Consider the following 12,366-nt stretch of genomic DNA (forward strand, 5'->3'; position numbering starts at 1 on the left):
GCATAAAAATCTGCATTCCATAATCCAAATTCAATAAAGTCTTCCATCAAAAAAGCACAAGAGGAGAATAAATCAGAGCTTCATCTCGCTTTTTCTATTTAACACTTAATCCGGTGAGGTTACTCTGATGTAACTGAGGGGTCTGCAATGGTTGGCAATGCTAATAATAATACAACATGAGAATAAAGGGATTCATGTTGATTTTTTGAGTTAGAATGGAAGAAAGGCAATGTGAAAGAAGATAATGTAAAACTGAAGCTTTTGGTATGAAAATGTTGGCTTACATTCCTGTGAGAGATGGAGCATTAGGATTACAGCAGCCTTCCACTCTCAGGAGAACAAGCATGTTTGCACGTAAGGTACGGAAAGGATAATTATACTGGCTCTGAAGTAGCAGGAGCACTATGAAAGTGTAGGAGAGCATAAAATGATGTAGCAAAGAACATAAATTTTAATTTAATTTAAAAGATGATCTTGCTAAGAAATAGGTAATAAGGTTCTCTAGAAAAAAAGGTTGAATAAAAAAGGTGGGTAGTGGCATTTTATGCAAAAGAACCACTGTTTGTTTTAATCTTGTTAGCTCAGAGCCACAGGATTTGAAAATGCGTCTATCCGGGTAGTAGTAGGGAACAGTAAGACTGAAACAGATAACTGAATCAAATTAGAAAATAGCATAAGTTATTCCTTAAGCATCTGTATGTAATGTGTGGAAAGAAAAATGGTGCTGTGGGAGAATTAGTTTTTAGAGATGCTTACTGGAGACCTCATGTAACTGGGAGTAAAACACCACCAAGTTAAAGACAGGCAGTTATCCAACGTAAAAGATATTGCACTCAGTCTAATAATGTTGCAAACTTCTTAGGACTGAGAAGGTGATTTTATCATGAATGAGATGTTGGGTTTTGTACATGAAAAATTATTCTGACCATTTCTTATTCATTAGAGGAGAATTCTAATCATGTGTTTGTGTGAGTGAGCAAATGTGAAAATGAAAAAGGGGAAAGTGGAAATACCTTTTTAAAATTCTTGATTGAGAAATCATTGATCAATAAAAAAAGGCCAGTTTTGGATAACAGCTCAGTGTGCATTAGAGGTAACATGAAAGGAGAAACTAGAAATATAAACACTTGCAATAATTAATGGAAAAGAGAGGATACGTGTGGAAATCAATACACGTTAGAAAATAAAAAGCATAGAAAATTGAAAACAGAAGCTAAGTGTGTTAGGTAAAAGCCCAAGTCTCACAACACTCAGGATAATGGGAATTTCTCTATTGTATTATGAATAAAAATGTTTGTGTGAATGGTATTGAAGTATTTTTACAAAGATGCAGAAAATAAGGTGTTTGGAATTGAGAAAATTAGAAATTAGTAATTTATTCACATAACATGAAGAACATGAAGTACTCCCCATCTGGTGTAAATAGTTCTCTTCCAAGAGTCCTGAAAGAATTGGCTGAGGAGATCTCTGGGCTACTGATGGTAAATTTAATGAGTTTGGGGACTTGGGGAATTCAAGAATATTGGAAGACCGTAGATGTTAGAGTACTGGTTTGAAAAGAAAAGGGAAGCACCATTAACCAGGTAACTAAATTTTTATAAAAATCACAGTGTTGGAGAGGATTCGAGAAGTCATTTAGGTTCCCCCCTTCTGCCCCAAGGCAACATGAGATTATGTAGAAACCAGGTCTGACAGTATTTAACGTGTCTTAAAAGCCCCCTATAGTGGAGATTCCCCAGCTTCCCAATTAGTCTAAACTATCCCTCTTCTTTACAACTCTAGGAGTAGTAAGGATTTTCCTGAAGTCTAACATAAAACTCTTTTTACTGTAATTTAAATCCCTTCTTCCTTTTTGGCCATTAACATAGAGAACAGATTATACTCTTCTGCCTTGAACAGCCTTTTACACACTAGAAGATTGTTAGTGGATAGTCCTTCTAATTTGACCTCCAAGGTAAATGACTCCAGTGCAGTCAGACCTTCCAGAGCACAGCCTTTCTAGAGATCTCATCATTCCCGTTGCTCTCCTGTGGTGTCTTTGCAACTGATCCAGGTATTTTATGAAGTAAGGCACTGAAAACTAGACACAGCACTGCCGCTAAAGGCTTACAAATGCTGAAGAGAGGGGAAGGTTTACTCTATATATTGTGCTGGCTATAATCCTGTTTGTTTATCTCAATCAAACAGCATTGTCCATACTTTGTTTGCTATGTGATTTGCTATGACTCCTATATACTTTCCCGGCAGAACTGCTATCTAGGTAGGTGCTCCCCATCCTTTATTACTGCAGCTCGTTGATATTGCCTAAACCAGATAGCTGTTGCGTGCAAAATAATGGAAATGCTGGAAAAGGATTCAGTTGGTATGCATGTAATGAATGCCAGTTCATTTGTTTTATGGAAAACAGTCCTGGTCAAAACCCCCAAATATTTCAATTATTTTTCCCAGTTGATTACATGTTAATTGCCAAAGGTAACTTGCATATTGCATATCTCCCTCTTCTTTCTGTCTTCTTCAAGCAGACAAGCCGCAGAGGTAATATGTTTAGATTTTGTAAAGTATGACCAAATATCACAAAGCGTTCTGACAGTAAAAAGCTTACCAAAATTTTTAGTAAATGGATTTTAAAAAACTGAGGTCTAAGAAACCTTAAAGTAGTTTTCAGTGACTGTTAAATCACAGAATTTGAGATATTCCTTATACACCATTCAAAATTCTAACTGGTCAACTTTTTTCATTAGTAACGTGGAAATAAATATAAAATCAATAGCTGACAAAAGAGTAGTAAGTAAATAAAGAAAGAGGATGTGCAGACAGGGAACAGCCTTTATCATTCAGTAAAGGTCAGCCCTTAACAGTAAAACTTGTTTTAATGTAAAGAAATGGATCTTTGTACATTCAAGAACGAAAATACAACCCAAACTGAAAAATAATGATGAAAAGGAGTGATTATGTAGAGGACAGTGATATTGATGGACTGATAACTGTCTATGAGTGCAATGCTGCAGTAAAAAATAGGCTAATGTGACCTTGGATATATAGACAGGATATAAAAATAGGTAGGGTTCTTTATCTTAATGTATATTGTTAGAAGGAGTGATTTCAGAATACTGCAGGTGATCCTGTTTTTAAAAATGAAAAAGACCATAAAACCTGGAAAAAAAGTGCAAACACTTCAGAAGAGGGCAACAACTCTCTTACGGACTGGAAGTGAGAGGCTTTAGAAGCTCAGTGTGTTTGTCTTATTGACTGCAATCAGTTTATATTTATAAGTAAGTTCTCAGAGAAAAAAAAAAAATTGTGCCAGTTTTCCCTGTTTCTGGGTATCATCTGTAATGACTGCCTACCCTTTTGGAAGCTACTGAAGCTTTCCATCTTTTATTTGGGCATCTTTTACCCAGTGCAGCAGAGAGATTCTGCACACAAGAAATCTGTAGCTGCTGAGGGCATGGCATGTGTTTGAGGGTGAAGCCACAGAGCAGGCAAATAAGGCAAACGTGCTGCCAGGCTAAGCAGCAAATGCTCCCCACTCCCAATGCAGGCACCTGGCAAGTCTGCCAGCCCAGCAGTTGTCAGCTGGGTGGGATGTGTTGGAGTGAGCTGGTCTGTGTCTTGCCAAGTTGTCTTCTTCTGAGTCTCGACATTTGTTCTTGGAGTTTTCCATATTGGTATTTCTCTGCAGCTCCCTGAGTTACGAGTGTTGTCTTAAGGAATTAATGTCTGTTTGTCGTTCTATTTTCCTTGCAAATCTTCTGTTTATCCACTATAGAGGTAACGGTGAAATGTGTTAGTCTACAATGAGCGGAAGGTCAAGCTGGGTGATCTGATGGCCTATTCTGATGTTGGACTATGGTTCCATGACGTTGGCCAAAATCCTTTATTCATTTAAAACTGTTAGGTGATACTGTCTAGAGGTGTGTAAAGAAAGAAGAGGAGAAAAGAAAGTGGTGAAATGAATGTTTGGAAGGCTTTTTCCTTGGTTGTACAGATAAGATTGTAGGGTTCATCTTCAGAACAGTATTTTGGAATTAGAATTAAAATTCCACACCATCAGTCCTTGGAGCTCTGCTCATCATAATTTTAAATAAAACAGTTCCCTCAGGACCAGGCAAAACCTCTGAAAAGATTAATTTCAATTGTAAAGTCTAATAATAGGAGTGTAAGATATGTCCAAAAAAAAGAAAACTGGAGCTCAGTGTGGCATAATGAGTTATAATAATGTAATATCTGTTAAAGTATGTACTGGAAAACAAAGCAAAACACTTTTAAATTCTAAGTATGAACTGTGCAGTTAACGGAAACAATAGGTTTACAGCTGTATGTTTAAGTCTTTATGTTATTGTTGGGCAAGTGACAGTATCCCTAGCTCGGTTATTTAAGGAAGGACATGCAAGTGCTAAATCTAAGTTCTTTTTATCCAAAGAGGTTTTTTTTTTTAAAGTATGTTTGAGTTCATTTTGAATCGTGAGATGACTTTGTAATGGCAGATCTACACTCTTTCACTCTTGTTCACTCTGCAAGTTTTACACTCTACGTCACCTCAAAAAACTGGCTGCTGTAAGTGGAGGTTGGATGTCAGAAATGTCAATAACATTGCTCTAGTTGCAACCAATTTATTTATAGCTTTTTTCATAAATATTAACTGCAGTAGTTCCAGACACATACTTTTGCTTATGCTGGCAGCTAATGGCTTGTCCATAATGGACACTTTGCATGAAGTCTTATTTAAAAGGAATGGGGCTTTTTATGGCATATAAAGGAGTATAAATAAGTAAACATAGGGACAAGGGTCACAAAATATAGCTTCCTGGATCCATTAACTTTTTAGGGAATTTTCTCTCATTTTAAGCATCATGGGTGTAATGTCCACCATCTCTTTTTAGTTCCTTTGCATGTGAATTTCCAGTTCTTCAGAAACTTTCACTGTTCTGTGGTCAGAGGAGAAGCGTTAATTTCTTTATGTAATTCAGATGTATACATGTGGGCATTCCTCTTAGTCTGGATTTTTTTGGCAGAGTGAATTTTCTGCCAAGGAGCTGCGAGTTGGAGGCTTCTTGGCAGTGCAAATTTGTCTGCCATCAGGTCTGTGCTTCTGGGGCTAGACTGCTTCTTAATTACCTCATTTAAAGATAGCTTGGGTATCTCTATCCCACACTGAAGTCATCTATCATGTAGATATCTCTGAATCACTGAAGTGTGCGAGCATTTTATTACTTTATTCATGACCTCATTTGTATAGCCGGCTCTGTTGATTTCACTGCTTTACTGGGGTTGTATTTCCTTGCCATAAACATAATGTTTACTTGATCTGCCAGTATTTGCACATTTTTGATTGATAATTATTTTATGTCTTGTAATACAAGTACTGTTGGAAAGACAGTCTTTTAATTTTTATAATTTTCGTTTCTGACTCTGAAGGTGATAGCATTCTAATTGTGGCTAGTGGTTGGTTGGTTGGTTGAATTCTCCAGTTTGAGGTCCTAAGAGATGTGGTAGATATAGGTGAGCATATGTGAGCATGCAAGATGCTTGACATGTAAAACATATCAAAAATGGTATTTTAACAAAACTCAGTTATTTGATAGGGACTGCTTGGTAAATGTATACAAGAAATATTATTAGATCATGGTTCAACTAAATTTAAACTTAGCATACTTTCAGTGATGAATTTATTCTAGTTTTTAATTTTTTTGATGTACAGCTTTGAGCTTTCAAGTAGTACCTGATTAATTTGGCCAAGGAATTAATTAATTCAGGCTCCACTGAAGTAATGAATTAGTTTTCCTTCCTTTACTTTGGGGCTTGTTCCTTGGAAGTATTAGTTTTGAATACCTGGATGATGTTTATTAAATCATGGTCCTGCTACCACAAAAATTGTAAAACTGAAATGGCACTTCAAGCCCCAACGCTGTTGTAGAAACAGTTAATTTCTACCTGCAGATCCATAGTTTCAGCAGTAACATATAGTGTTCTTCATTTGATTATTTATTTAATTCTGTCTTAAAGAATTAAAATATCATCAGAATAGCACTTGATAAGTAGCAAGATATAACCTCAGCTGAAAACCAAGTGTATTTACAAATAGTCCATTTTTGCTGGGTTGAGAGAGGAGGGGAGGAGAGTTGGAAAGAAGAAAACAAACTCCTAAGATGAACTGAAATATTCTCAGAAGGCAGCTGAGCATTTTGTCTTGCAAATTATATGAAAAGGAAATGTCTAAACCCAGTGGCTTAATTTTTTTGGAGGTGACAGATCCCCAGTACATTATAACTTTACATAGGAAACTGCTGCATCACAGGCCAAAAGGGAAGACACTTCTCTGACTCTTCAACAAGAGCATGGTAGCCTGATGCAAATAGAAAATACTGACAGCTGTAAATCACAGCTTTGTAAGTAAGCAGAAGGCAGCAATAGTCTCAGTGGGTATAGTAATTCCATTTTTTGGAAGTAAAATAGAGCTTGTAAAAAATATTTCATTTATCTTCAAGTTATTCACAAAGCTTCATAAAGTGGTGAAGTGGTGAAGAAGTGGAGAGCAGAATACTCCGCTTAGTTGAATATCCTTTTAAAAATGTCATTAGTTTCTTCAAATAAATCATTAAACTTTTATTTGGTTAATGTTGAGCTTGTTACCTGACTGTAAATTTGCTGGTAAGACTATTTCAGTTTCAGGTTAAAAGTCAACGCACATTCAAATATAGAGGAACTCTAATTGTCACTAATACAAAAGACAAAGGAAGATGCTAGGTCAAGTTTCCTCTTATAAACTGGCGAGTTCACACAGTTTCTATGCCAATGTGCCTTTTCCATAAGGCAAAAAAATATGACTTGGCTTGTGCTGCTGCTGCTGTATTGCTTTATAGAAACACATTATAGATAGCCGTACATTGATTGTTTGGACAGATAAGAGGTGGAAGATAGTGCACAACAGCATAAAACCCCCAAATGTATGGATAGTGGTGTCATGTTCCAAACTAATAGCTTCATTTTTCTCCATTGTTTAACCATCCAAAGAAGAACTGGAATTTGTGGGCTGTAAGGAGGAACTGAGCATTCAAAACACATTAACTTGATAATTAAAATAAACTGCCCTATACAATGCTTAATTTTATGTTTAAATCTTAATTTACATTTCTTAAATTAGAGGGTCAAATTAAACAATTCCATTAGAGGGCAGTAGTACATGTAGGTACGATGTCTCGTGTACTAAATATTTAGTTTACAATCAGCTTCCTTATCACTGTGAGCTGTTTTCTGTATAATTTTTGCATTATTAGTGAAAGGAAGAGAAAAATGAAGCTAATGTAATTTAACATGGTAAAACAATGCAGAAACATTTTGTAACATACAAGTACAATAATGCACATCCTGTCATCTATTAAAAAACTGAAATGAATATGGCAGAAATGATGCAAAATAGATGTAGCAGCTTTCAGCACTGTCATGTTCCAGCTAAAATATCGACTCTAAAATTGTGAGTCTTTCTGTATTCTTTCTGAATTATACAATTGTTTATATTGTATAACTTTATTTCTGGGAAGTTTATGGGGTTTTTTTAAACATCTTACTTTTGAAACTCCGTTTTTATTCATTAGCTTTCATGCTTAAGTCCATATGCAGTCTTTCTAGATTTCCAGGCAAAGGATTGCAGCAATGTGCATGCTGATTCAGGTGCCTTTTAATGATGAAACATTGGTAGTGTATTGTGATTCGGCAATGATTTCTGCAAAAGATTTACATTTTGTATGAATTGTATCTTCTGAGACATTTGATAATGAAATTTAAGCCATGAAAGCCTAAATGTTTAGATTCTGTTTTTATTCATACTCCAACATTTTAATTGCTTTAATAGCTTTAAGCAGATGTACCTGGCTAATATGGCTATTTCAATTCATACCAGTTTAATACTTTATTGTGTTGTATATGTCTAATCTAAGCAATACCACAAACATACAATTTCTTTTTCCATTTTCAGTTGTGTTACTTGATACTACAGCTGCCCTTGGAGAACTAGGATGGAAAACATTTCCTTTAAATGGGGTAAGTCACCATTTTGGTTTTATTGTCTTGATGTTGGCATTCTGCCACACTGAAAGTGAACGGCTGTTATACCTGAGTGGATATTCTTGCAATATAGACTTGTCAGATTTTAGTTGTTCTCAGGACTGGAGCAGGCTGTGTTGTAAGTAGGAATAACAGATGTGAGAATGACATGAGTACACATTATTATGCCCTTTTCTTGCTTTTCTGAGTGTTAAGAATCTATCTTACTTTAACTGTGATACTAACTGTTACACATCGTAAAGTTCCATATTAAAAATTTCTATGCTGGAGGAATGCGTTATGACTACATTTTTTGTGAAATAAAAGGAAAAATCAATTACAATTTTATAACTAGAAACAAAACTTTTAATGATTTAAGTGAGGATTAATATGGACATTAGCATCTGGTAAAATGGTATCAGCTTAGCTAAATCAGAAAAACACTATAAATATGTTCATGTCATTAAACCAGTTTAAACAGTTAGAGAAAATATTTAAATAGTTTTGTTTGGTTGTTGTTGGGTTGTTTTTTTTTTTTTCCCTGCACTGACCCTTCTAGATTAAAGTTTGCTATTCCAGTTTAATGTCTTACATAGATTCACAGTATTGTTGGTACAGATTGCCAGGAGGCACTTGGCATTGCATACAGGCCCCTGGGGGTGCCTGGTTAGAGGTGCCTGGTATACTTGGAGATGGTGTGGCCAGGTGAGGGTGGGAAAAAGGAGCATTTTTACTCTTTGAAGTTCAACCATCATTGGCTACTGTAGTGGCTACCAAAACCCGTCTTCTCTTTCCACTCAGCTAATGTGCGTAACAGAATATCAGAGGCATTTGTAGTTTAATTAAGATACAGTATACTGGAGCATTTAACACCGATTTTATCAGCTTCTAGTTCTGATGTCACTGTGCATATTGTATATCACTTATTTTTATATTAACTGGCATTATCTCTCAATTCTTGTGTATGAGGCATACAATTATTGGCTTCTCTGAAATGAGCTCAGAAAATACTGTTTTTCTGAGTGAAATATCGTGTTTCATTTTTAGTTATTTTATTGTGATCTGTTCCAGAAGGAAGTAGAAATTGTCTATCCTCAGCACCTTAATAATCCGTTTTTATAAAATGCCTTCTGTGTCTCTTCCCTCAGGGATTTCAAGCAATGTGACATTTCTTAATCTCAGCCTATTTTCAACTTTATGGATTACTCTTTTTCAGGGTTTTCCAGTTCTTTGTATTCCTAGACACAATTTCAGTCTGTTACAGATACTTCTGTGTTTTACATTTTCTATGCAGTCTCATGCAATCTGAGTTATAATTCTGAAAGTTTTATTTCCTTCAAAAATCCTGGACAAAGCAAATACTGTCATACACTATGATGAGAAAATACAGTGAGGAATTTTTGCTTTAGCAAAAAACAAATACTGTCATATACCATGATGAGAAAATACAGTGAGGAATTTTTTGCTCTAGCTTTATGATGAGCTCCATTGAATTGAACAGGGAGGCTGGTATTTGGAAAACACACAAGATATAATTTCAGTTATTCTGTAAATTCTTAAAAGCTTTAGTTACTCCAGTAACAATAACCACAATATACAAGCACAAAAACCCCTGCATTCAAAGTTGATTTAAAACATAGCTATTACAACATACCTATTGTGGTTGGTTATACATATCCTTAACATTAGTTTTGCAGCATATTGAGGTTTTCAGGTGTCTTTGCTGTGCTTTAAGAATTGGCAGCACTTAGCAGAGTACAAGGAGTTTACATTTAAGTCAATACTTGGGATTCAATTATTAGAGAATTTCCCAAAGAAGTACAAGTTGGTTTTTAAAAAAAGTAGCTAGAGTAAATATGTGGGAGAAAAGTGGTTTGTAGCATGAGGAAAACACACAGAATAAGGCTTTCTGGGACATAAAATAGGCAGAAGAGGCTCGAGTGAAAACTGTGAGAGGAACTGGATAAATAAAGTATGGAGAGGTAGTTCAGAGAAGTGTACATGTACTGTTAACTCAGGAAGAAAATATGTCTAAACTGTTAACAAATTAATCTAAGCTGTAAATGGGATAAAGATTCATGTGCACTGCAACAAAAAAGTTTTTGAACAAACTTTTTGGGAAATTGTACAGATGAGTATCCATGATTTGGAAAGCACGATCCATTTAAGAAAGAGACTGTAAGATCTTGGTCACATACAGCAGGAGATGACTGGATATGCTGACAAACAAGGTTCTCCATTTCTCACAGTGGAATGAGGGAAAATGCCTTAGGTCAATATTCCAGGAAAGGCTGCTGTGAGTAGTGGGACCTAGTAGCAATGCTGCACCTCTGAAATGGTGCAGAAAGAAGGAACAAGCAAAAAAACCCAAAATAAATAGTGGAGACAAATGACTTATATGAAATGAGAGTTGTTTCTCTCACTCACTGAGAGTAATACAGAACTGCTGATTAAAATCAATGTTTGCTGATTTTTCAGAGTTACTGTCATTCTGACAAACTTCATTAAAATATACCAAATGTACATTTTGGTTTAGATATTTGATCATACTGAAAAATTGCATAAAGTTATTAAAATATGAAAACATACATTACTTTGGCTTATAAAATATTAAAGATACTATAGTTAAAAACTGAACTGGAATGTATTTCAAAACTGTTTCTATTTAAATTATTCCGGGATCCTGTACCTTCCACAAAGGTAAGAAGAAAATTGAGCGTACAAATGCTCATGTAATTAACAGAATATGACATTTGTATGCTTCTTCATGTCACTTTTGTATGCAGTCTCTGAAACAAAAGGCCAATGTTCACGTTAATTATTACCTGAGTCTTATTAAAATGTAAGGCAAAATAGTGCTTTTGGGATTGGCTAATAACTCCTATTATACTTACTGATTTAGTAAACAACAGTAAAACTGTTGTCTTTGTAAATCTTGCGCAAACATCAGAGATGTTGTTTTATGCTCACAGTGTTATCTAATCCGAGTTACTTATCTGTCCTAATATAATTCAGAATATGGCGTAATTATTGGTGTGATTGAGATTATCACTGCAGAAATAAGAACCTATTTTGTCCCATGATGGGCACATCAGCATTTTCCTGGAGGAAAGTGACAGGTTTTGGTTTGTTTGTGCTTTTGATAGAGATTTTTGTTCAGACACTGTGTAAATCTTACATGTTACTTTAATCAAACTTTTTTTTTTTCCCAAAAATTAGTGGATGTGCGGTGTTTACACGTGTAAGAAAAATGTCATTGACAAACAGTTACTGCTCTGATGAACATTTTTGAGGTTGGGAGGATGGGATGATAGGTTTTCTTGAGACTGTGACATTAACAGAAGTCATTAATTTACTGGCATACTCAGTCACAAAGAATGTTTCCATTAAATAGCAACTGAAATATTAATGCTTGGGCTTTGGGTAATATTGATTATGCCTCAGAGATTTTAAACTAACAGGCTAGGGTGAAGTAGGAGAAAAAAATTAGGAGGTATTCTTTTGGAATTTGCAGAACCTTAACCTTCACCTCCCAGACTTTTTATTTATAGTAGATTCATAACATAATGTTTGCAAGCTTTCAGCAGTTTTGGTAACCTCCAGAGGTACCTACCCAAGCAAATAAAGATACAACACAGTAGTTTTGTATGTGGCATTTGTATGCAATCCCATCATTTATCTGCAAAGATGAGTCATGCACAACTGCGTTATCCATTCCTTGGTAATATAATATATGATTTTATTTGTTCATTTTCTTCCCAGTTATTTGTACAACCTTCCAGAAGCATGAGAATACAATAGTTTTTCTTACAAATATGTTTTCTTTATTTGCTTGTCAAATTTTTTTCCTCGTATTTTGAACAGGTAATAAATTAAGTGCTTAGAGCTACAAAAATGCGGTGTAAAACATTAATATCTTTGAGGTCAATAGAATCACCTTTTGTTGATTGAGTTCCAATTTAGCTTCTCAGTGATGGGCTGTCTAAAATTTCTACTTTAATAATGGACACATCTGATACTTCCTCTGTTCTTTGGGCTATAGTTCAAAATGACCGATTGATTTATGAAAAAGCATTTGCTGTGGAATGAAAGCAGATATTTACTCAACAAACTGTCACTCCATAACCTTGAAAATGCAGAATAAGTTTTTGTGGAGTGATGCAAAAAATGTGAAGGCACCCCTTCACAGGTTTCAAAAGAGGACGTGAACGTGAGCTAGTGGGCAGGCCAGTCGAGTTCATGTGAACCATTATGCAGGGTTCCAGCTGAAGTCATATTGCTGACCTTCGGGACAGGATAATTTTTCTCGGGTTTTCTCACTAC

At 35.3% G+C, this 12,366-nt stretch overlaps 1 protein-coding gene across 4 annotated transcripts in view; it reads left to right on the forward strand.

The window, feature by feature from the left end:
• Nucleotides 1-12,366, forward strand: part of EPHA6 (EPH receptor A6) — a 515,545-nt gene that overhangs the window by 29,892 nt on the left and 473,287 nt on the right. For all 4 annotated transcript variants that reach the window (XM_087755983.1, XM_087755985.1, XM_087755984.1 and 1 more), the window contains exon 2: nt 7,976-8,040. In XM_087755983.1, the coding sequence (XP_087612109.1) occupies nt 7,976-8,040 (65 nt within the window). The remainder of the gene's footprint in view (nt 1-7,975; nt 8,041-12,366) is intronic.

The sequence above is a fragment of the Nipponia nippon genome, unplaced genomic scaffold, assembly GCF_047370975.1.
Source record: "Nipponia nippon isolate SJK-2023a ecotype South Korea unplaced genomic scaffold, ASM4737097v1 scaffold_2, whole genome shotgun sequence".
NCBI classification, from domain to species: Eukaryota; Metazoa; Chordata; class Aves; order Pelecaniformes; family Threskiornithidae; genus Nipponia; species Nipponia nippon.